This window comes from Somniosus microcephalus, chromosome 10, assembly GCF_052327205.1.
Source record: "Somniosus microcephalus isolate GS21.2 chromosome 10, FLI_Smic_1.0, whole genome shotgun sequence".
NCBI lineage: Eukaryota > Metazoa > Chordata > Chondrichthyes > Squaliformes > Somniosidae > Somniosus > Somniosus microcephalus.
This window is the reverse complement of record NC_140996.1, coordinates 182039176-182065549: the sequence shown is the minus strand read 5'-3', so window position 1 is coordinate 182065549 and position 26374 is coordinate 182039176. Positions and strand designations below refer to the sequence as shown.

Below are 26374 nucleotides of genomic sequence, written 5' to 3'. Positions count from 1 at the left end.
ATCTGTCAATTCTCCCGATCAGATAAGGCTTCACAGAAACATCAAATCTTGTCACCTGCAGATACATATAAACAGAATAAAAATATTTCTCACTACATTCTCTCATCTGTTATACTTACCAGTGCACCATTGCACCCATCACACTCCTTCTGCAGCTGTCATTTGCACACTAACACTGCAGCAGACCCACAGCTCGCCTCGCTGACCCTGGCGGGATTTTCCGCCATCAGGAAGCCCGCATCGGGCAGGTGGAAAATGGGAAAAAACCTCTTAACTGCCTGTTAACAGGTTGCTAACAGGCAGTTAATTTGCTCTAATCCTCTTCACACCGCTAGGAGACGGGTCCCTGCGCGAGTCGGGGACCCGCCTCCCGGGAAGATAGTTCGGAGGCGGGTTAGGAGCTCCCAATTTTTCCCATTTTCCCAGCAGTCCCGCCTCCAAACCCATCTCCTCAGGGCTGGTAAAATCCAGCCCTCAATGTTTTCAAGGGGAGACTGGATAGGCTCTTGAGGGATAGAGCGGGGGAATGGGACTGACTGGATTGCTCTACAGAGAGCTGGCACGGACTCGATGGGCCGAATGGCCTCCTTCTTATGACTCTACGTCTATGACTCTATATTGTGCATCTGTTACTTTTTCAGAGCTGAAACTACAATATACAACTAGTTTAGCACCAGTCGGAATTCTCTCCATCGCAGCCAGTGTCTTGAAAACTGCTCCAGGGCTGAACACAACAACTGACATGAAATGTAATGAACAAGAAAGGGAAGTCACATAGCAATATGTTCATGTTTCTTTCATTTATGCTTCCAATTTATATAAACCTTTAAATCATGTATTACAATACCAGAGTCTTCAAAGGCTGACTCCCCGTAGTCCTCAAAAGTACCATGCCCGCCTTCAGCAATGCTCATATTCTCTGATCTTCTGCTTTTCACTACGGTACGTTTAAGTCTTTGCCACATATTCAGTAGTTTAAAAGGAGAGAGTGATTCAAGCCTGTGTTTGAAAGTCGTCCAATTCATAGAAAGCCCATCCACTTTGCTGTGTGCCAATGTGCAGCATTTTACAATTGCTAATGGTGATCTTTTGTGCCAGAGCCCACTCTGCAAGCTATATACTGTAGAAGCGTATTATGGTCACATTTGGTGCAGAAACCCGTGAAAGATGTGGCTGCAGATAATTTTGGAGGAATATTTCTGCTGTTCATTATTTATAGCTAAATAGTAAACACATTATTTACACACACATCTACAAATTGACTACAAATCGTAAACAACAGTGATCTCTCCCATTGAAACATAAGTAATTTACAACAGAAAAAAAGCTATCCGGGCCAGTGACCCCACCCCCATTTGGCTGACTCAACCCACAATGTTGTTATTTGTAGGGTAGTTTCTTGCCTTTCCACATCTACATATCATACATACCATTAGAAAACCCATAGGTTATTGAATGAAAACTTAACACAAATGCCACTTCGAATTTCTCTCCAATTGGGATAGGAATATAATTTTCTTTGTTTTATTCTTTAAACCACAAGAAAACATATTGTAGCCTCTTCACAATAGCGCCTTGATGATCTTACAGTTAATGGTCAAAAATAAGAAACTGAAGGAATGGATTTATTTTGTACGGCTGTCGTTAACATTTTGGTCCACTAATTAATAAGCAAAAGAGAAACCTATTATTTTTATTAATGTTGGCTTTCAGCTTAGTGGATCCATACTAATTGTACAATCAATTCTACCATAAAATTACAATATAAAATAATACATGAATACATGGGATCTCAGTAAATGAATCCTCAGCTAGCACCTTGTACTTTAATTACCTCAGTCTTAATTTCAGCACAGAAGCTGTTGGAAACTGCACTAAATCCACATGAATGTCCTCTCTCTGACATCCCTTAGCCAGCATGTACTACTTCACTCCATACAACCTGAGCTATCTAATTGTGCTGATCAATATGCTTAGCATATTACCAAACAGTCAGAGTTAATTTGCTTACAGTCTACCAACCCTTGTCAATGCTAAAGAAAGAATGAGGATTTATATTATTTCATCTTCTCAGGATGTCCCAAATTGTGTTACAGCCAATGGATAATTTTTGAAAGGCAGTCACTGCTATTATGCAGGCAACTAATTTGCAAGGCGTTACAAACAGCTAAAGTAGGACCATTCAAAATGCCATGCTATGTACACACAGTTCAGAATCCTGAAAAGGAAAAGAGGGAAAGCTTCATTATCATAATCAAGAACTCTTTGGATGGTAGTGATCAGTCGATGGAACTGGAATAAAACTACAGTTATGTTTAAGTGGTCACTCCACACTATTTAATCAGCAACCAGTATTATGCGCCTACTTTAGCAATGCCAAGCAGTTGTGGCAGCTCACAGGAAACAGTACAATATCATCTTGCCAAACAGACTTAGAAACAGGTTAGACATTAGACCCCTGTTAGTTTAGCAAGTTAATCCAATGAGTTTCTCAGCCATACAAAGCAGGAAGTTTCTAGGTTCAATCCTCCAATCTATGCTGATTTTAGTTGAGTTCAGGGGTGGGAGTATGTTAAACTGACAGAAATTACAGTGCAGAGCTAGCATCAGCTCACTGTGCTGGTGCTAGCTCATCAACTGGAGCTATTTATTCTAATTAGACATGTGTGTCTGTGTGTGTGTGTGTGTATCTGTGTGTCTGTCTGTGAAAAGAAAGACTTGCATTTATATAGCGCCTTTCACGACCACCAGACGTCCCAAAGTGCTTTACAGCCAATGAAAAACTTTTTGAAGTGTAGCCACTGTTGTAATGTAGGAAACGTGGCAGCCAATTTGCACACAGCAAGCTCCCACAAACATCAATGTGATAATGACCAGATAATCTGTTTTTTAGTGATGTTGATTGAGGGATAAATATTGGTTAGGACAGTGGGATAACTCCCCTGCTCTTCTTCAAAATAGTGACATGGGATCTTTTACATCCACCTGAGAACAGACGGGGCCTCGGTTTAAAGTCTCGCCTGAAAGACGGCACCTCCGACAGTGCAGTACTCCCTCAGTACTGCACTGGAGTGTCAGCCTAGATTTTTATGTTTAAGTCTCTGGAGTGGGACTTCGAACCCACAACCTTCTGACTCAGAGGCGAGGGTGCTACCAACTGAGCCATGGCTGTGTGTCTGCGTGTGTATGTGTGTGTGTGGTAACAGCAGGAACAGCTTGACTGTAATGCCCCCATAGACGAACCACCTGCTAACAATGTGACAAGATTCATGCATGACCACTTGGTAATGGCCATTAGGTCAAGAAACTAGAGGGCGCTCGGTGCCGTAGAACCTTACCCCAATAAAGAGCCAAATCCTTTAGGAGAGAAGGCACAGAGAAAACTGGGAAAAGAAAGGAAAAAAGGAGGTGAAAAATATTGAGGTGTTAGAGACTAACATGAAAAGTAAAGAGATATATGAAATGAAAATATCAAAAAATATAAAAGAAAGTAAAGTATTTAATAAGCACAGAATTAACAAAAGGAGAATTAAGATAGGAATAGGGCCACTAAGGGATGAACAAGATAAACTCACAGGAGATGGTACTGAAATAGCAGGGATACTGAATAGATACTTTGCCCAGAATTTTTACTCCCGGGTGGGAATGCAGCAAAGCACGCGTAATGCCCGTCAGGAGCGGCAGCAGGCAGGTTTGACCAATTTTAACGGCCAATTCTCAATTGTTTCCTGCTTGCCGACTTCCTGACCAAAATGGCTGGGAGGTCAACGTGAAGCAGCTGCCAGGCTATTAAAATTGTGCCGGATGGAGGAAGCCGCCAGGGACCAGATTTGGCCTGGCGGGGAAGCTACCACTGCACCACTGCTCAGACCGCAGGTTAAAATCGCAGATCGGGCCCCGATTACGATATTGGGCCCCAATCAGCATATTTAAAGAAGACCCTGTCGGCTTGGGGCAGGTGTTCCTGCCACCTGCAGTTGTAGTTGGTCAGATCTGGGTGGGAAAGGATTGGCTAAGTCTCCCCCCGCCCCCCATTTTAACTGCAGGTGGGGGAGGGCATGGGTGGGGGGTTGTGGAGTTAATTTTTAGGCCTTTGCCTTAGCTTTCACTGAAGAGGTTAACAAAGAGGAAATAACAACAGTGGAAGAAGTCAAGGGAGATATTACAACTGTTAAGTTAGAAAGAACAGAGATACTGGACAAACTAGACAAACTTAAGGAGGACAAGAGCCCGGGACCAGAAGAATTGTGCCTGTAATGTTAAATTTATATCGAAACTTGGTTAGACCACAATTGGAATATCGTGTGCAGTTCTAGTCTCCATACTACAAAAAGGATATTGAAGCACTGTAGAAAGTACAGAAAAGATTTATAAGGATGTTACCAGAATTAAAGGATGCAACTATCAGGAAAGATTGAGGAAGCTGGGGCTCTTTTCTCTGGAAAAAGAAGACTAAGAGAAGACATGATACACATCTTTAAAAGTCTGAGGGGTTTGCTAGGGTGGAAGTGGAGAAACTGTTTCCACCTGTGGGTGAGTCCAGCACAGGAGGCCATAAATAGGCACTAACTGATCAAATAAAGAATTTAGGAGGAATTCCTTTACATAGAGAGTGTGGAACTCGTTGCCACACAGAGTGGTTGAAACAGATAGCATTTAAAGAAAGGCTTGCTGCATTCATGAGGGAGAAGAGAATAGAGGGATACAGAACAGATAATTAAAATCGGAAGAGGGTCATGTGAAGTATAAACATCATCGTAGACCAGTTGGGCCGAATGGCCTGTTTATCATAGAATCATACAGCACATTCGGCCCATCATGCCCATGCCAGCTTTTTGAAAGAGCTATCCCAGTAGTCCCACTCCCCTGCTCTTTCACCAGAGCCCTGCAAATTTTTCCTTTTCAAGTATTTATCCAATTCCCTTTTGAAAGTTATATGAATCTGCTTCCTCCACTATTTCAGACTGCATTCCAGATCATAACAACGCGCTGTGTAAAAAAAAATTCTCCTCATCTCCCCTCTGGTTCTTTTGCCAATTACGTTAAATCTGTGTCCTCTGGTTACCAACCCTCCTGCCAGTGGAAATAGTTTCTCCCTATATACTCTATCAAAACACCTCAAAATTTTGAACACCTCTATTAAATCTCCTCTTAACCTTCGCTGCACTAAAGAGAACAATCCCAGCTTCTCTAATCTCTCCACATAACTGAAGTCCCTCATCCCTGGTACCATGCTAGCAAATCTCCTCTGTGCCCTCTCTAAGACCTTGACCTCCTTCCTAAAGTGTGGTGCCCAGAATTGAACACAATACTGAGGACTAACCAGTAATTTATGAATGTTTAGCATAACTTCCTTGCTTTTGTACTTTTAATCCCCTATTTACAAAGCCAAAGGTCCCATATGCTGTTTTAACAGATTTATCAACTTGTTATGCCACCTTCAAAGATTTGTGTGCATAAACCTTCAGGTATCTCTGTTCCTGCAGCCCCACTAAAATTGTACCATTTAGTTTGCATTGTCTCTCCTCATTCTTCCTATCAAAATGAATCACTTCACACTTCTCTACGTTAAATTTCATCCGCCATTTGGTTGCCCATTTCACCAATCTGTCTATGTCCCCCTGAAGTCTGCTGCTATCCTCCTCACTATTTCCGAGTTTTGTGTCATCTGCAAACTTTGAAATTAGGTCTGTATACCCACATACAGGTCATTAATGTATATCAAAAACAACAGTGGTCCTAATACCAACCTCTGGCGGACACCACTGTATACTTCCCTCCAGCCTGAAAAACAAGAATTCACTGCTACTCTACTTTCTGTCCCTTAGCCAATTTCGTATCCATGCACTCTTTAATCCCATGGGCTTCAATTTTGCAAACAAGTCTATTACGTAGTACTTTATCAAATGCCTTTTGAAAGTCCAGATATGCACATCAACCCTCTCCATTACTTCATCAAAGAACTGCTGTAAATTCTTTGTAATTCTATGGAAGTTAATCTCCCTCAGAGCTGCCAACTGTAGGTGATACGACGAAAAGTCCAACAATAATTTTGCACACAAAAAAAGGATGTAGGCATGGGTCTTCATGTCCAATTAGTTCACTGATCTAATACTATTATTATTTACCTGCAATTTCTTGGCCAACTTGTCCTTGAATTTGAAGTGCACTGGAATTTATCGATGTCCTCTGGCTCTGGAATGCAAGTCTGCTTTTTGCAGCAGGAAGCCTTGAGATAGCACCTAGACCTATTGGTGGCATGAGAGTCATAGGTAACCTACAAACACCTGCATTCAAGCACTCTTCAGTCACTGAAGCCATATCCTTTTCAGAGCCAATTAGGCCAGGAGCAGGGGTTTCTGTCTGAAAATGAGCAAAAAAAGATAAAGTTTTATTTAACTCTTTGGCACATAATTTCTATAATTATATTAGTTTATGATTTGTTTGGCATATATTGTGCGACAAACACATCTGACTATATCACCATTTAGCAAAATGAACAGACTATTGAATAATGTCCCTGAAACACACAAACCATAGGCAAAGCCATTTTTTATTAACATATATAATACACTATGGCCTAGAAATTCGGTGGCGCCCCAAGCTCGCCTGGGCGCCGGAATTACCGCTCCGGATGGAGCCGCTTGTGCCAGCTGGAAATTCAGTTTCAGCGCCCCAAATGGAAGCGGGGCACTGCTCGAGGCACCCCGCTTCCCTCTTGGGGCGCTGCAACTGAATATCGCAGCGCACCATGCCGCAGCGCCACATGCTGTGGCACGGTACGCTGTGGTACTGCAGGCCTTCCTCCCCTTCTTAAAGGGGAGGGGCCTGCACCAGCGCGATCAGAGGTCGCGAATGCCGGCAAAAGAGCCCGGCACTGAGGAGCAGTGCCGGGCTCTTGGGACACAGCCGGCAATGCCCAGGGGGGGGGGCTCAGGAGGCCGGGGACGGTGGCACGAGGAGGTGCTGGCAGGCGGCCAGTGAAAAAAATGGCCGCCCCGCACCTCCCCTTTAATTAGCGCCAATACCGCCGCAGGTAGGCCCCCCTGAACCAGTCGCAAATTGCGACCGGCGTTACAGTGGGGGGCGTGACCAAATATCGCGATCGGGGCGGTAGCGGGGCGCTGCGCACACCGATGACATCATCGGTGGTGGCGCAGCGCTACATGCTAATGCCGCCATTAGCGCCCCGCTAAATTTCGCGGGAGGCATGGCCAGTGGCGCTAAACCCACTAAGTGCCCTCTTTGGGCGCTAACTGGTGGCGCAGCCCACCGAATTTCTAGGCCTATATATTTTTCATAAAAGATGTAATAGCAGAGCACTTGGAAAACAGTGACAGGATCGGACAAAGTCAACATGGATTTACAAAAGGTAAATCGTGCTTGAATAATCTACTGGAATTTTTTGAGGATGTAATTGGTAGGATAAGGGAGAACCAGTGGATGTGGTGTATTTGGACTTTCAGAAGGCTTTCGATAAGGTCCCACTGCCCTCTGTGGTAGAGAATTCCACAGGTTCACCACTCTCTGGGTGAAGAAATTCCTCCACATCTCAGTCCTAAATGGCTTACCCCTTATCCTTCGGCTGTGACCCCTGGTTCTGGACTCCCCGGCCATCGGGAACATCCTTCCTGCATCTAATCTGTCTAGTCCTGACAGAATTTTATAAGTTTCAATGAGATCCCCTCTCATTCTTCTAAACTCCAGCGAGTATAAGCCCAATCGACCCAATCTCTCCTTGTACGTCATTCCTGCCATCCCAGGTATCAGCCTGGTGAATCTTCGCTGCACCCCCTCCATGGCAAGAACAACCTTCCTCAGATAGGGCGACCAAAACTGCACACAATACTCAAGGTGTGGTCTCACCAAGGCCTTGTACAACTGCAGCAAGACATCCTTGTTCCTGTACTCGAACCCTCTCGCTACGAAGGCCAACGTACCATTTGCCTTCTTAACCGCCTGCTGCACCTGCATGCTTACCTTCAGCGACTGGTGCACAAGGACACCCAGGTCTCGTTGCACTTCCCCTTCTCCCAATCTATTGCCATTCAGATAATAATCTGCCTTCCTGTTTTTGCCACCAAAGTGGATAACCTCGCATTTATCCACATTATATTGCATCTGCCATGCTTCCGCCCAATCACCCAACCTGTCCAGATCATACTGGATTTTCAGGGCATCCTCCTCACAGCACACTCTCCCACCCAGCTTTGTGTCGTCTGCAAATTTTGAGATATTACATCCAATTCCCTCGTCTACATCATTAATATATATTGTGAATAGCTGGGGTCCTAGGACCGATCCCTGTGGTACCCCACTAGTCACTGCCTGCCACTCGGAGAATGACCCGTTAATTCCGACTCTTTGCTTTCTGTCTGCCAACCAGTTCTCTATCCAAGTCAATACCTTGCCTCCAATCCCATGTGCCTTAACTTTGCACGCTAGTCTCTTATGCGGGACCTTATCGAAAGCTTTCTGAAAGTCCAAATACACCACATCCACTGGTTCTCCCGTATCTATTTTACCAGTTACATCCTCAAAAAATTCCAGTAGATTAGTCAAGCACGATTTACGTTTCATAAATCCATGTTGACTTTGTCCGATCCTGTCACTGTTCTCCAAGTGTTCTGCTATTACATCCTTTATAATGGACTCTAGCATTTTCCCCACTACCAATGTCAGGCTCACCGGTCTATAATTCCCCGTTTTTTCTCTACCACCGTTTTTGAATAGTGGGGTAACGTTAGCTACCCTCCAATCCATGGGTACTGTTCCAGAGTCTAGCGAATTCTGGAAGATAACCAGTAATGCATCTACTATCTCTAGGGCCACTTCCTTAAGTACCCTCGGATGTAGATTATCAGGCCCTGGGGATTTATTCGACTTTAATCCCGTCAATTTCCCCAACACCATTACCCTACAAATACTGATTTCTTTCAGTTCCTCCCTCTCATTATACCCTATGTTCCCCTTGGAATGAGTGACCATAACATGGTTGAATTCCATATTCAATTAGAGGGTGAGAAGGTTGGATCTCAAACAAGCGTGCTAAGCTTGAATAAAGGAGACTATGAAGGTATGAGAGCGGAATTGAGTAGAGTGGATTGGGAAAATAGATTAAAGGGTAAGACGATACATGATCAGTGGTGTACATTTAAGGAGTTATTTTACAACTTCCAAAAAAAATATATTCCACTAAGAAAAGGGTATAAAAGAAAAGACAGCCATCCGTGGCTAAGTAAAGAAATTAAGGATAGTATTCGACTAAAAACAAGGGCATATAAGGTAGCCAAATCTAGTGGGAGGATAGAGGATTGGGAAAACTTTAAAAGACAGCAAAAAATAACAAAAAGATTGATTAAGAAAGGGAAGATAGATTATGAAAGTAAATTAGCAAAAAATATAAAAACAGATAGTAAGAGTTTTTATAGTTATATAAAAAGAAAAAGGGTGGCTAAAGTAAATGTTGGTCCCTTAGAGGATGAGAAAGGGAAATTAATGGTGGGAAATATGGAGATGGCAAAAACACTGAATGAATATTTTATATCAGTCTTTACAGTAGAAGACACTAAGAATATCCCAACACTGGACAAACAGGGGGCTAAAGGGGGGGAGGAGCTAAACATGATCAAAATCACTAAGGAAGTGGTACTCGGTAAAATAATGGGACTCAAGGCGGATAAATCACCTGGACCTGATGGCTTACATCCTAGGGTCTTGAGGGAAGTGGCGGTAGGGATTGTGGATGCATTGGTAATAATTTTCCAAAACTCCCTGGACTCGGCAAAGGTCCCAGCAGACTGGAAAACTGCTAATGTAACACCCTTATTTAAAAAGGGCAGTAGACAGAAGGCTGGAAACTATAGACTGGTTAGCCTAACATCTGTGGTAGGTAAAATTTTGGAGTCTATTATTAAGGAGACAGTAACAGGACATTTGGATAATCATAATTTAATAGGACAAAGTCAGCATGGTTTTATGAAGGGGAAGTCATGTTTGACAAATTTGCTGGAGTTCTTTGAGGAAGTAACATATAGGCCTAGAAATTGGGTTTTGGCTTAGCCAGGGCTTTAGCGCCGGAAATTAGTGCCGGCGCTAAGTCCCCTGCGCGCGCCAAAAATTCAGTGGCGCTGCGCCCAAACGGCTGCCGGCGCTACTGAAGGGTCTTAGCGCCTGGAAAAGGGCGCTAACTGCCGTTTCGCGCCGTAATTCCGGCGCTGCGGCACCCGATGCGGTGCGGCAGGCTGGGGAAGTGCAGGCCTCCTCCTTCCGTTAAGGAGGAGCTGCCTGCACCCGGCCGCGGCCCGCGCAAATCTGCTTAAAAATGAGCCCGGCACCTCGGACAAGTGCCGGGCTTGCATCTGTTCCGGGGGGGGGGCGGGGGGGGAGAGAAGTCCGGGGAGGGAGCTGCGGGCAGGCGGCCGGCGGGAAAGCGGCCGGCCGCCGCGGGGCCTTTAATGCGCCGGCGCTAACTGCTGTAAGGCACCTCTGACAAAACGCTGGTTGCGGCTGCCACGGGCGAGGCGGCCGCAACTCAATTTCGGAGTTCGGGCGGGTTACCACGGCAACCGGGACGCTGCGCACACCGATGACGTCATCGGTGCCAGCGCAACGCTACCGGAGCAACGCCGATTTAGGGCCCCAGGGAATTTCACTACTGGCCATAACTCCGGCGCAAGGCCCTCTAGCGCCTCAAATGAGGCGCTAAGGCTACTGAATTTTCAGCCGATAGGGTGGATAAAGGGGAACCAGTGGACGTAGTGTATTTAGACTTCCAAAAGGCATTTGACAAGGTGCCACACAAAAGATTATTGCTTAAGATAAAAAATCACGGGATTGGGGGTAATATTCTGGCATGGATAGAGGATTGGCTATCTAACAGAAGGCAGAGAGTTGGGATAAATGGTTCATTCTCAGACTGGCAATCAGTAACTAGTGGTGTTCCGCAGGGGTCAGTGCTGGGTCCCCAACTCTTTACAATCCATATTAACGATTTGGAGGAGGGGACCAAGTATAACATATCAAAGTTTGCAGATGATACTAAGATGGGAGGGAAAGTAGTGAGTGAGGAGGACATAAAAAACCTGCAAGGGGACATAGACAGGCTAAGTAAGTGGGCAGAGATTTGGCAGATGGAATACAATACTGGAAAGTGTGAGGTTATGCACTTTGGCAGGAAAAATCGTAGAGCAAGTTATTATCTTAATGGCAAGAAACTGGAAAGTACTGAAGTACAAAGGGATCTGGGGGTCCTGGTGCACGAAACTCAAAAGGTTAGTATGCAGGTACAGCAAGTGATTAAGAAGGCCAATGGAATGTTGGCTTTCATTGCTAGGGGGATAGAATATAAAAATAGGGAGGAATTGATTCAGTTGTACAAGGTATTGGTGAGACCACACCTGGAATACTGCGTACAGTTTTGGTGTCCATACTTAAGAAAGGACATACTTGCTCTCGAGTCAGTACAAAGAAGGTTCACTCAGTTAACCCCGGGGATGAGGGGATGGACATATGAGGAGAGGTTGAGTAGATTGGGACTCTACTCATTGGTGTTCAGAAGAATGAGAGGCGATCTTATTGAAACATATAAGGTTGTGAAGGGGTTGGATCGGGTGGATGCGGGGAGGATGTTCCCGATGATGGGTGAAACTAGAACTAGGGAGCATCGTCTTAGAATAAGGGGCTGCTCTTTCAAAACTGAGATGAGGAGGAACTACTTCACTCAGAGGGTGGTAGGTCCATGGAATATGCTGCCCCAAAAAGCTGTAGAAGCTACATCATTACATAAATTTAAAACAGAAATAGACAGTTTCCTAGAAGTAAAGGGAATTAAGGGTTACGGGGAGCGGGCAGGAATTTGGACATGAGTCTAGGTTCGGATCGGTCATGGCCCTGTGGGTAGCGGAGCGGGCCCAGGGGCCGTGTAGCCTGATCCTGCTCCTATTTCATGTGTCTAATTGTGTTAGATTCAGGCGATGGTTCTGTGATAGTGGATTGGCGGTTAGGATCAGATCAGCCATGATCTTATTGAATGGCGGAGCAGGCTCGAGGGGCCGATTGGCCTACTCCTGCTCCTATTTCTTATGTTCTTATGTTATCTCTGGGACGTTATTTGTGTCCTCCTTTGTGAAGACAGAACCAAAATATGTATTTAATTGGTCCGCCATTTCTTTGTTCCCCATTATAAATTCCCCTGATTCTGACTGCAAGGGACCTACGCTTGACTTCACCAATCTTTTTCTCTTCACATATCTATAAAAGCTTTTACAGTCAGTTTTTATGTTCCCTGAAAGCTTACTCTCATACTCTATTTCCCCCCTCTTAATCAATCCCTTTGTCCTCCTTTGCTGAATCTTAAACTGCTCCCAATCCTCAGGTTTGTTGCTTTTTTTGGCAAATTTATATGTCCTCTCTTTGGATCTTATGTTATCCCTAATTTCCCTCGTTATCCACACCTTGAGTATTGTGTGCAGTTTTGGTCGCCTTATCTGAGGGAGGATGTTCTTGCCATGGAGGGAGTGCAGCGAAGATTCACCAGACTGATACTTGGGATGGCAGGAATGACGTATGAAGAGAGATTGGGTTGATTGGGCTTATATTCGCTGGAGTTTAGAAGAATGAGAGGGGATCTCATTGAAACTTATAAAATTCTAACAGGGCTAGACAGACTAGATGCAGGAAGGATGTTCCCGATGGCGGGGGAGTCCAGAACCAGGGGTCACAGTCTAAAGATAAGGGGTAAGCCATTTAGGACAGAGATGAGGAGGAATTTCTTCACCCAGAGAGTGGTGAACCTGTGGAATTCTCTACCACAGAAGGCAGTTGAGGCCAATTCATTAAACATATTCAAGAAGGAGTTAGGTATATTTCTTAAGGCTAAAGGGATCAAGGGATATGTGGAGAAAGCAGGGACAGGGTACTGAATTTGGATGATCAGCCATGATCTCATTAAATGGCGGAGCATGCTCGAGGGGCTGAATGGCCTGCTCCTATCTTCTATGTTTCTAAGTGTCTTGATTTAAAATAATTTTACATGCAGTTTAATTTTGCATCTACCAGAATCCATATCTATAAGCACTTTGGGGAAAGTTTAACCCTACCTGCCCAGCGGAATCCGGGCAGTTGGGAAGTTAAAAACACCCAGGTTACTTACCCGCCCTGAAACTACCAAGGCTGTTTGGGATTTTAACCTGCTCAAATAAGCAGGCAGCAAGGACATCCTCCCAGAGCCAGCAGGTCTTTTTTTACATATGCATGTCGGGTCCCGATGACATCATTGGCACCTGATTGCAATTTAACTCGGCAGCCGAAGCGGGAAGCCGCAGTGAGTTTCCCGCTAGACCAACCTAGCAAGGAAGAGGATTGAGGCCAAAAGGTAAGTTTTTTAACTTTACTTTCCTCTTTTTCTTTCCTTGTGGGGCTAGGAGGAGCAGGAATTTTCCTCCGTGCTTCTCAAGGAAACCTAAGGCCTTTCCTGCTGTGGACTCGTGCCCCCCCCCACCTCTTTATCACCAAACCCCCACAGGACAGTCCCGGCAGCCGATCCTGCCACTTACCTGGTCTCAGTGGATAACCTCCGAGTCACATGACTTTCCACCACTTCTTTCCCACTTCTTGCCCAGAATGGGTGGGAAGTTGACTGGTGGGATTTAAATGAGCCCCGGCCAGTGAAATTAACCAGGTTTCATTCTGCCACGGGCAGACAAAAAGTACCCAGCTGATAAACAAAAGCCTGGATTTTAACTCTGTTTAATAAGCAGGGGATCAGTCAATAACTCTGGATCTTGGGTTCATGTCACGCTACATGTAACCCCACCTGACGTAGGGTCATCCAGACTCGAGTCATCGTTGGCTTGTTCTCTCTACACAGATGCGGCTGGACCTGCTGTGATTTCCAGCAAAAAAAATGTATTTTGTCTGTCTTTTTGTTTTTCACACAGACCCCAGCATCTGCAACATTTGACCCCTTGTGACCCCACCTCATTGTTCTTTGATGTAATGTTTTCCTGACTGACCTGTTTGGACACCATTCACACCTTTGATTGCTGTGATTATCTCTCTGCCGAGGTGTGATAAATGGCAGTTAGAAAGATTACCTGTAAACATCTGACATTATTCTCTGACTATATAAGTTGTGTCTTTATGCATCTCTCCACTTCACCTGATGAAGGAGCAGCGCTCCGAAAGCTTGTGACTTCAAATAAAGCTGTTGGACTATAACCTGGTGTTGTGCGACTTCTTACATCTGGATTAACAAATATTGCTATTTTTCCAAAATGTCATATTTTTATGCTCAATTAGACTTCTGCATTTGGTAACCATTCTGATGTTAAACAGGGTGATTTATGACTCACTTATCTGGCAACCACTATCATTTGGATAATGAACTAATCGATGTTCAGGTCTTGACATCACACATGAATTAGTATCATTCCTTTCAAGTTTTTAAGACCCTCAGTAGTGTATTTCACTGGTTACAGCAAGTGTTCTGCTGTTGATAAAATATTTCTCAGAAAGGGCAGACAACACTATTCAGTTTTCCATCAATATCCAAAACAGTGGTTGATGAAGGCAATATAAAATTGGCATTGGAACAAATGCTTTCTTCTGCTTGTTTTTAAAGTTGCGCACTTTACGTGTTGAAGCTTTTAGCAATAGGAGTGTGGTTTTGCTCATGTTTTAAACTGCTCAAAATGGTTAGAAATCCTGTACACAATGGCAAAGAATATTCTGAAAATAACCCCATCAGCTCCGACAGAATGTAAAATAAACAACGTGAGCCTGTTGAACACATTGTCACAATTTTCAAGACAACTTTCCCATTATAAATTTCTTGGTCCTCATTACGTCAACTATATGAACCATGTGACCTCATCACTCTAATTGCGCAATCTAGCTCTGCAGTCTGGCACTGGACTCTCGCAGTTCTCTCAAGATGCTTTCTGAATGTTTTTCCACCCGTCAGTCTTTCCTCAGTAATTGAAATTTCCATGTCCAAAATAACGGTGTAACCAAACTAAAAAATGTAATATTTCACAATAACATGATTCAGTATTCACTGATTTTTTGTTGTTGCATCTTTTAATGTCTTCTTTAAAGTTGTTACTTGAAGGCCTCATCCTATCTCAAAAACATGGGCTTGGAATTGATATTTTTGCCTAGAGCTGTGATACTCTGAGCTGAATTTGGATTGTGCAGTCTGAGCATGTGTTGTGCACCTAATGTCCCAGGACACATCAGTACCATTTAGTCAGTTATACTGAGGAATATATTTTCTAGCAGTTTCCACTCAAAGGTTTTTCAACATTATTTGAAGAAAATCTAGAGGACAAATTTCAAAAGCTTTACTGATGTAAAATTCATTTTGAGCATTTTTTTTAGATGGAAAGGCTGTGTGTGTGTATCTGTCTGTGCATCTTATAGAGGGAGAAAAAGAGAGACTGGGGTCAGAGGGAAAGGGAATAAGAGAGAGGGGAGTGTGAGAGAGACAGAGATTGGGGTCAGAGAGAGAGAAGGGGCAGTGAGAAAGAGGGATGATGTGGAGAAAAAGTGTGTCATTCTTCAATTTTTGAAAAAAACTGGTTGAATTTTGAAGCCAGCTAATTACTTCACCTGTTTTATTGACAGTTAGAAACGGCTCACACCTGAGAGGCAGATATTCTAATTTCTAACACCTATAAGACAGATGGAGAGAGGTAGAAAGACACAAATACAGAAAGACAGACAAGCAGTTTCTAATTTGGTTTCTTTTTTAAAGAGATGAATATTGACAGGAAACAAAGCCTCATTTAGAAAAGCAGAAAGTAAGAGGAGGAAGGGGTGGGATGGAGGGAATCTGGTTATTTAATGAGCTCCTGTCTGGTCAGCCAGATAGATACAGCAACACCATAAGAGAGGCCATAAGCACAGCTAGTGTGGGATGTGAGAAAACATCACATTGGTACAGTAATGAGTGCTTCTTTATAATTCAGGTTAAGGAATATTGATAGGAGAATCTTCTAGGTCACGTTAGACTGCAAAGTGAAGCTCCTTCTATCAATGTGCTACAAGCTCAATTACAGAGAAGCAGTCATTACTGTACCAACGTGAATTCTACTCTTTCCCACACTAGCTGCTTGTGGCTTTCCTTATGCTGTTCTATCTATCTGGCTGGCCCGATAGAGACACACATTACATAAATCAGCAACATTTGCACATGCTTTTGCTAGATATTGTGTGCTCTGATTTTGTTTTAAACACAAAGGGGGAGAAATTGGGTATAGCCCCGCTCGGGGCGCTAGAATTGGCGATGCGCAAATTTTATCGCCAGGCGCAACTTATCGCCACCTCCAGCGATATTGGGTTGCTGCGCCCCTGAAGGTGATTGCGGCGTTAAATCAGGCGCTGCACGGGACTCCTAAGGCACTAACCTGGCGGTGCTACTCAATATCTGGGCGGACGGGCGCAGCGCAGGTGCTGTCAATAATTGATGACCACAAGACATGCTGGCGCCGACCAGCTCTTAAAGGGGCGGGTCATTTAGGTTCAGCAGCCAGACTCATCGCCCTGTAGGCCTCAAAATCGGCGCTGTGCAATCTGAGGCGTTACAAACTTTGACCAGATGGAGAGGGTGAGGCAGAGAGCGGAGCGGTTTTCCAAAAGGGCATTGGATGCTTTGGTTGATGCAGTGGAGCGCCGGCGAGCAGTGCTGTACCCTGACAATGGCAGGAGGCCTCATCAGAATGAGTACCGCAGAGCTTGGAGGGAAGTTTGTCAAAGAGTCAACTCCAGCAGCGTGGCGCCCAGGACTTCTGTGCAATGCAGGAAGAAGTTCAACGATCTCACTCGGGTCGTTAGGGTGAGTGGCTTGTTGGCAATCTTCTTCCTCCTCCATCTGCACCTGACTTTATGGCCAGAGGGTGCGCGATGCCCCAATGGCCATCTGTCAGCCAGCACCCATGGCCCTTTCTGGGAACGCACACGCACATTCAACTCAGGACATAATGTAAGGGCTGATCCACCATGGGGGGGGCATGAGATGACAACTCAGGACATAATGTAAGGGCTGATCCACCATGGGGGGGCATGAGATGACAACTCAGGGCAGCATGTTTCAGAACTTCCCGTCCTTTCTCCTGCAGGGCAAGCTGGCCAGGAACCAGAGGGAACAGAATCGTACTGGAGAGGGCCCTCCTCAGCTGCAGGAACTCACGGACCTGGAGGAAAGAGTCCACCAGATTGTTGGAGGCCGGATGAGTGGTCCTGTCACCACTGGAACTGCCGACCCCATTGTGCACAGCGATGGTAAGGTCATCACCTTTTTGAACTCTCTCCTTCCACTTGTTCCCCCCACCAGCATGCTTTTTCAGTCTGGACCCATGTCAGAGCATTGCAGCACTCTAGCATTCTTGCATCCCTTGCTGCCACCCTGTCCTTTCGCTAAAGCCACTCTTCAACCTCCCTGCTTTCAGATGCTGCATCACCAGCTCGGGAGCCGGGCCAGCAAGCTGCCAGGGACACTGACTCCGGAGGCGACGAGCAGGAGGAAGCCGGACCATCCATCCCACCCTCAGGCGAGCCAGCCCATCTGCAGACTGGGGATAGTGCTTCCCTGGAAGGGAGCAGGGGGATGGCTCTGAGGAGGAACCAGTTGCAGGAACCAGCAGCCTCCAGCAGCGCAAGGGGGGTAGGGAAGTTCGGGAACCGTCTCCCCGGAGGGCGCGTCAGGCCACGATGACTGCTGCACAGAGCGCAGAAGAGTTGCATTCCCTCGCAGAAATGAGCGCCCAGGCTCGACTCAGGCACACTGAGCTGATGGCTGCAGTTGCAAGGATGCCTGAATCCATCAAGACACTGGCAAGGAGTGTGCAAGACTTTGGGGCAGCACAGGAAAGGATTGTGCAAGACTTCGGGGCAGCCCTGGAAAGGAGTGCCCAGGGCTTCGGGGCAGCCCTGCAAAAGACTGCCCAGGGCGTCGGCACATCACTGGAAAGGACTGTCCAGGGCGTCGCAACATCACTGGAAAGGACTGTCCAGGGCTTCACTGAAGCACTGGCACCTGCCACGCAAGTGCTGAGTGCTGCCACCCTCGATGGATCAGGCAGGATTACCCGGGGCCCTTGCAGCACCACAGCAGGCCAGCAATCTGTGGTCCGCATGCTGCGGTGCTGCCCCGTCAGAGTGCCAGTGTGTCGGCCGACCACGGAGCAGGTGTCCGCTCTCAGGATGTCAGCATTCCTGATGCCAACGCTGGCACGTCTCCACTGCAGCTGCCATCACCTGCAGGACAGACTGCTTCCACCCATGCCCATTTGGAGCAGTCAGCATCCGGCCCCTCCAAGCCCAGAGTCCGTCCAGGCCGTCCCTCAGGGGCATCTGCGCTTTCGGACAGTCAGCAGGCGTCCCCCAGCCTTCATGCAGCCACTGGGGTCCCATTACGGAGGAGCTGTAGGGAGGGAAGGGGCCGTTCTCACAAGAGAAGTAGATCACCATCAAAGGGGAAAGAGTAGAAGGTGCTGCTGAAACGTCCTATTTCTAGAAATCAAGGCCGTGGATGTTGTTCTGAATGTTAGTCATGTTTTGGATAGTCTCCCGGGTGTGCAAGTCACTTGTTCTGAATGTTAGACATGTTTTGGATAGTCTCCCGGGTGTGCGAGGCACTTATGTGTTAGTTTGTTAGTTAAGCTTTCTGTTGCCATTGCTTTGTCATGTTGGAAGGAAGCACAGTTTCCAAAATAAACAAAAAATGTTAATGTCATTGGCCATGTCTGCTATTTACAATCATTGTGGCCTTCATAGGCTTTTGGTTATCCGAATGGTTCCATTCCTGGTCTTCGAATGGCACCAAGCAGTCCGTGAGAGGGGCCTAGAACCGACTCATCAGCCTCAGACGGACGGCCCTTCCAGTTTCTCGAACCCTCCCGTCTTGGTCCTCCTCCTCCTCCTCCTCCTCCTCCTCCTCCTCCTCTTCCTGCTCCTGCTCCTCCTCCTCCTCTGCTGGTCCTTCAATGTCTGCTGGCATTGGCTGGGTGCACAGGGTGGCGAGGTTATGGAGCATGCAGCAGACAACGACGAAGTGGGAGACTCTCTCTGGTGAGTACTGCAAGGCTCCTCCCGAATGGTCCAAACAGCGGAACCGCTGCTTCAGCACGCCGATTGTGTGCTCCACAATGTTCCTCGTCGCCTGATGGCTGACATTGTAGTGCTCTTCTGCAGGGGTGCTGGGCGTCCGGAGCGGGGTCATCAGCCATGGGCACAGTGGATAGCCCTTGTCGCCAAGAAGCCAGCCTTCTGGGTGAGACGGGGCCTTGAAAAGGTCAGCGACTGAAGTCTGGCGCAGGATGAAAGCATCGTGGCTGCTGCCTGGGAACTGTGCATTGACCGCCAGGATCAGCTGCCGGTGGTCACAGACCAGCTGCACATTCAAGGAGTGGAACCCCTTGCGGTTGCGGAACTCCTCAGGATTCTGTACAGGCGCCCGCAAAGCCACGTGCATGCAGTCAATGGCACCCTGCACCATGGGGAAGTCCGCTATTGCTGCGAAGCCCTCTGCGCGCTCCCGCTGCTTCTCCGGTGTCACATTGAAGGATATGTACAGACGCCACCTTTCAAACAGGGCATCTGTAACCTGCTGGATGCAGCTATGCACCGCAAACTGGGATATGTTGGCTATGTCCCCAGTTGCTGACTGGAAGGAGCCGGTCGCATAGAAATTCAATGCCACTGTTATCTTCACAGCCACTGACAGAGAGGTCCTGCACCTTATCTGCGGCTGCAGATCTTCCTGAAGCAGGTGGCACAGCTCAGTCACCACCTCCTTTCGGAATCGCAGCCTCCAAACACACTGCTCCTCCGACATGTTGAGGTAAGAGAACTGCTGCCTGAATACCCTGGCAGCGTAAGGTCTGGTGTGGCGACGTCTGTTGGCCCTCCTCCGTCTGGCCATTCTTGGCCCTCTCTCCCTCTGTCCCTGTGCCCGTTCCAGATGGTTGAGCAGCAGCCCCCATAAAAATAGGTCAGCAGAAATTAAATAGGGTGTAAACGCTCACCAGCAGCAGGGTGATGGTATGAAGGCTGAAGGTCCTCTGGCAGCGCTGGGTCACTAGTGAAATGGCTCAGAGTTCAACTTTGCAACTCTGGCCTAGAAATTGGGTTTTGGCTTAGCCAGGGCTTTAGCGCCGGAAGTTAGTGCCGGCGCTAAGTCACCCTGCGCGCGCCAAAAATTCAGTAGCGCCGCGCCCAAACGGCTGCCGGCGCTACTGAAGGGTCTTAGCGCCTGGAAAAGGGCGCTAACTGCCGTTTAGCGCCGCAATTCCGGCGCTGCGGCACCCGATGCGGTGCGGCAGGCTGGGGAAGTGCAGGCCTCCTCCTTCCGTTAAGGAGGAGCTGCCTGCACCCGGCCGCGGCCCGCACAAATCTGTTTAAAAATGAGCCCGGCACCTCGGACAAGTGCCGGGCTTGCATCTGTTCCGGGGGGGGGGGGGGGAGAAGTCCGGGGAGGGAGCTGCGGGCAGGCGGCCGGCGGGAAAGCGGCCGGCCGCCACGGGGCCTTTAATGCGCCGGCGCAAACACATGTTGGACTCTGTTGCCAGAGTCTTAGTTGCGGCTGCCACGGGCGAGGCGGCTGCAACTGAATTTCGGCGCTGGGGCCCGTCGGCATGGCAACCGGGACGCTGCGCACACCGATGACGTCATCGGTGCCGGCGCAGCGCTACCGGTGCAACGCCGCTTTAGGGCCCCAGGGAATTTTTCAACTGGCCATAACTCTGGCGCTAGTCCCTCTAGCGCCTCAAAAGCGGCGCTAAGGCTAGTGAATTTCTAGGCCTCTGTGTAAATCTCAAATAAGTTGTGCTCCCAAAATGGCTGCCGATTTTATACCAATGCAGTCCCCTTTAAAGAGCGCCCCCCTAAGCCCGAGAGCCACTGGGGAACGTTCCAGGAAGCTGTCCTTATTAGCGCCGGTCGGAACAGAGGGGGGCGCCACTGAATTTCCAGTCCGGGGCGCCAAAAAGGCGTTGCACACTGAAATGATGTCATGATCTGCCTGCGCCCGCGCGCGGGCGCTAAGGTTTAGCACCGGCGCTAAAAGCCCACTCAATATGGCAAGAGGCGCTGGGTTCACTGCGCCCGCCCGAAAATTGGGTAACGCCCCAATTCTCAGCCTCTTCAGGTGCTAATTGCTGGCGCTAACAACCGAATTTCTCCCCCAAAGTATCACTGCTAATATGCAGATGCAGAAAAACTGTTACACGTTGTGCAAGTGTCTGCTCATGCATGGTGGTGCTCTGAATTTCAGCAAAAAGCAAAGTACTCACCATGTGTAGCAAATATAATTTGGTTGTAAACGCATTATGGCCTAGAAATTGGGTATAGCCCCGGTTGAGGTGTTAGAACTGGCGATGCGCAAAGTTTATAGCCAGACGAGACTTATCTGCGCCTGGCGCGATATTGGGTTGCTTTGCCCCCAAAGGGGATTGAGGCGCTAAATCAGCCGTTGCACGGTGCTCTTAAGGCGCAAAAGGTCAGGCGCTACTCAATATCGACGCGGACGGGCGCAGCGCAGGTGAACTCAATTACGGGAAAGCACGAGACCTACAGGCGCCGGCCGGCTCTTAAAGGGGTGGGTCAGTCAGACTGAGCTTCAACACCCAACGCTCTGCAGGCCTCAGATTCGGCGCTCGCCCTTGTCTGGCTGTACAAGGTGATGATTATGGAGAAGGTTAGGCAGAGAGCAGAGGGCTTCAGCACTGAGGCTCTGGGCCACTTGGTGGCTGCAGTTGAACACCGTCGGGAGGTCCTGTACCCGGATAATGGCAAGAGGCCAAATCAGAAGGCTTACCGACGATCTTGGAGGGAGGTTGCTGTGAGGGTGAACTCCAGCAGCATGGCGACCAGGACCCCTGTTCAGTGCAGGAAGAAATTCAACAACCTCACACGGATCGTTAGGGTGAGTGATGGTTTACCAAACTTGTGCTTCCCTCCATCTGCAGCTGACTTCGGGCACCCTGCTGCAATGATGCGCCAATGGCCATCTGTCAGTATGCACCCATGGCCCTTTCTGGGCACACACATGGACAGATGTCTCAAGTCCTCATGTAAGGGCTCTTGCACCATGGGGGGCATGCGAGAAGGTCTCAAGGCCTCATGTAAGGACTCTTGCACAATGGGGGCATGCGAGGAGGTCTCAAGGCCTCATGCAACAGAACCTCCCCTTCTTTCCCCTGCAGTCCAAGATGGCGCAGATTCGGAAGGAGCAGCGTCGAACCGGTGGCGGACCTGCATAAGTGGTCACTCTAACGGATCTGGAGGAGAGAGTGCACCAGATACTTGGAGGACGTCTGTCTGGTCCAGTCACCACTGCATCTGCCGACCCCATTACCGATAGCGAGGGTAAGACTCTCACCTTTTCCACCTGTTGCCTTCCACTTGGTCCCCCCGCCAGCATGCATCCTCAGTGTGCAGCCATGTCAGAGCCTTGCCGCAATCTGGCATGCCTTTCAGCAAACCTGTCCTTCTGCTAAAGCCACTCTTCCACCTCCCACTTTCAGATGAAGCAGCACCAACTCGGGCTCAACGCGCTGAAGCTGCCAGTGCCAGTGCCACCGGAGGCAAGGACCAGGAGGAGTCCGGACCAGCCGCTGCAGAATCCGGGGAGCTGAGACATCTGCAGACTGGGGATAGTAGTCCCCTGGAGGGGAGGGGGTGGCTCTGAGGATGAACCAGTTGCCGGACCAAGCGGCATGCAGCAACGCAGGGGGGATAGGCAAGTTCGCCCACCGTCTCCCCACAGGGCAAGGCAGGTCGTCATGACTGCTGCACAGAGTGCAGATGAGGTCCGTCGCCTGGCAGAGATGAGCAAACAGGCCCGGGTCAGACACACGGAGCTGATGGCTGCAGTGGAGAAGATGCCTGAGTCAATAGATTCATTGGCTAGGAGTATGCTGGACTTCGGGGCAACAATGGAGAGGACTCTGCAGGGCTTTGGCGCAACAATGGAGAGGTCTCTCCAGGTGTTTGGGGAAACAATGGACAGGTCTATTCAGGGCTTCGGGGCCACAATGGACAGGGCTATCCAGGGCTTCGGCCCAACAATGGAGAGGACTGTCCACGGCTTTGAGTCGGCAATGGAAAGGACTGTTCAGGGCTTCGGACAATCCCTGGAAAGGTCTGTGCAGGGCTTGTCCGAGGCAGTGGAGCGGTCGGCTCCTGCCTTGTCCGAAGCCATGGGAAGAACTGTCCAGGCGTTCTCCGAAGCACTGGCACCTGGCACACAGGTCCTCACTGTTGCCACGCAGTCACTTGCTGGGCTCCTCCACAGCCAGATTGACGCAACGCGATGTCTGACCGCAGCCACCCTCTCTGCATCAGATAGGATCACCCCGGGCCCTTCCACTCCCGTACAATGCCAGGAATCCGTGGAGCCTGCGATTGTGGTGGATGAGCCGAGCCGCTCCCCTCAGATAGCCAGTGTGTCATCCGACCATGGTGCAGGTGTCCTCTCTCGTCAGGAGACCATTGCACATGCCAGCGCTGGGACGCCTGCATTGCAGCTGCCACCACCTGCAGCCCACACTGCTTCCAGCCATGCTCAAAGCAAGCATCCTGCGTCCGCACCCTCCAAGCCCAGAGGTCGGCCAGGCCGTACCTCAGGGGCTTCTGCGCGTCCAGACAGTCAGCAAGCGTCCCCCAGCCTTGAGCCCGCCACTGGGGTGCAATTACGTAGGAGCAGCAGGGAGGGAAGGGGCCGGGCGCGAAAGAGAAGTCGTTCTCCCTCAAGGGGCCAGTTGTAGAGGGAGGTGCTGAGACGTTTGTTTGTCCAAATTGAAGGACACCCTCAGCTGCTGTTATAGTTGCAGATTTTTGTTGAGTTTTGCGGCTTGGCCGAACAGGTCAAATTTATTTTGTAAGTTATGGTTTCTGCTCACTTTACTTTGTTTAGCTGTAATGAAAGACTTTTGTGTCAATAAACAGAAGTTTCAATGTTGCTTGGTGCATGTGACTACTTTCAGTGATGCTGGCATGCAGAGGCACTCAAACATCCAAAGTGCGCATGAGGTAAGACTCTCATCATTGCACCACAGGGGTGTCGCGACGAGTCCAGAGGAGCCTCTGACGTATGGACCTTCCACTTTCAGCAGCCCTTCCATCTTCCTCCTCCTCCACCTGCTTGTGCAGGGTCCGAGGGAAGGTAATGAATGGACGCGTTCGCCTATAAGGGCCTCTGTCACTTGCCGGATGCAACAGCGGACTGCAGCCTGAGTGTCAGTCGCATTGTCCCCAATGGCTGACTGAAAGGATCCGTTGGCATAAAAATGGAGGCAATCAGTCAGTGTAGCCATCACGAACAGAGAGGTTCTGCAGCGTTCACGCGGCTGCAGATCCTGACCAAGCAGGTGGCACAGATCAGTAACACTGTCCCTCCAGATTCGGAGCCTTCGCTAACACTGCTCCTCCGAAATGTCAAGGCTTGTCACCTGCTGCCTAAAGACCCTCACAGCATCCTGTCGGATTGGCCGACCTCGATTGCCCCTCCTCCTTCTGGCCAATCCCTGCCCTCTCTCCTGCCGTCTCTCTGCCCCTTTACAGTGTTGGGCGATGAGGCCGTCGCCCTCCGAACAAGCTCCCATTCCGATGCCAGTTGGTCAAAAGGCTTTTAGGTGTAGTGCTGCAAGTGCTTCGGACAGGGTTGAGGGTCCCAAGTACTGTGAAGCTCAAATCCCAGAACTCCGCTCCACATTAGCTCGCCAACTCTCTCTAGCAGCGATCGCAATGAGCAGGCCAAGTGGCAGAAGATTCTGCACTAGAGCTGTCCCCTTTAAATAGCACCGCCCTACTCCGAGAAGGGCCTGTTAGCCCTCCCTCGAACTGTCACTAATAGCGCTGGGCGCTAAGGCTCCGGGCGCTACCCAATATGCGCTCAGGCGCTCCTAAAAGGCGTTGCACGCTGAAATGACGTCATGAGCTGCTTGCGCTCGCGGGCGCGTGCAAACACTTAGCGCAGGCGCTAAACGTATAGTCAATTTCTGAGTTGGCGCTATCTTCATAGCGTCCGCCCCAACTTAGGGCTTCGCCCCAATTCTAGGTCTCTTTAGGCGCTCAGCGCCGGTGCTACCAACCCAATTTCTAGGCCTATATCTTCACTGTCTACCAGCCCGAGGGGTTGGGCTCCTGAGGATAAGTATCGCATTTCAATGTGTGGCATTATTTTACACACTAGAATCTGGGGCACTGTGTCAGCTCAAGCTGTTATACTGGGAGCAAAACAACTGTTGTACTGGTGGTGCCAGACTAGCACCTTAGGTGGGTGCCAGTGAAAGATATGCAGCCAAATCAAAGTGAGAAGTCACACCTTGATTTTTGGACCCAATTCATATTCAGCCATTAGTGAGATTACAAATTTCTGATGAACAGTGAGAGTTTTGCACTATGTACCTGGGTCCTCTAGGGTTTAATTTGAGACTCACAAACACTTTGGGGGGAATTTTAACCTAAAGAAAATGGGTGGGTTGGGGGCGTGTGAGAAGTTAAAGGGCTCGATTTTCATTGAGCCGTGGAGTCGGGCTGGAAGGCATGCGGGGGTTAAAATCGCAAAAACTGGCGGGCGGGCCCCGCCCCCCCGCCTGGTTTCCGATTCCGAGCAATTTTAATTCAGGCGTGTCTGATGGTCCCGACTCCGTTCCGCATCCAACAGGCGGGGTTGGTCTTTAAGGCCCTTAATTAGTACTAAATGGCCTCTATAATCTTATTTTAACAGGCCCTTGCAACTTTAATCCTTTTCTCACGTAAAACACGCCTGGTGGGAATCACGAATGTAAAACCTGACTGGAGCACTATTGGATTGCTGACTATCAACTGCAGGTCAACCATTAAAGAGGACATTTGATCACCCATCATTTGCAGGTGGCAGGATTTAGTGGTCTCAGGCCTGGGGCAACTTTTAGAAGGCTTAACCACACCTATGGAAGGTTGGAGCCTCACACCCATCTCCAGTGTGGCCTCCGGGGAAACCCCTCTCACCACCTTCACTCAGCGCTTCCTCAACGGAGGCATATACCAGAAGCATGGGAGCCATTTATTTCTTTCCCATCTGGGCATTAGAGGAGCTCAAGCACCAGCCGCGGCAGCAGCAGAACCAGGAACAACAGCAGCAGCAGCAGGAGCGCCAGGCTGCTGCTCACCCACCTGAGGCTGCACAGGCCAGAAGGGGCCAGCGCCTGGAAGCCCGTTGGCGCAGGAGATACCCCCCAAACAGGGTCTACAGACGCAGGGTCACCTATCTCAACATGTCTGAGCAGCAGTGCCAAAGGCGGCTCCGGCTTGCGCGAGAGGTAGTGACTGACATCTGCGCAATGCAACAGCAAGACCTGCTGCCCAGAGGACCAGGTGGACAAGCATT

General features: G+C 48.7%; 1 protein-coding gene across 3 annotated transcripts in view; it reads right to left on the bottom strand.

Moving 5' to 3' along the window:
• LOC147111908 (microtubule-associated tumor suppressor candidate 2-like) overlaps positions 1–26374 on the bottom strand; it is a 901351-nt gene that overhangs the window by 520805 nt on the left and 354172 nt on the right. For 2 of the 3 annotated variants that reach the window (XM_085999292.1, XM_085999293.1), the window contains 2 exons: positions 6129–6363; positions 3339–3383 (listed from right to left, as the gene is read on the bottom strand). In XM_085999292.1, coding sequence (XP_085855418.1) covers positions 3339–3383; positions 6129–6363 — 280 coding nt within the window. The remainder of the gene's footprint in view (positions 1–3338; positions 3384–6128; positions 6364–26374) is intronic. The other variant, XM_085999294.1, reaches the window with a different exon arrangement.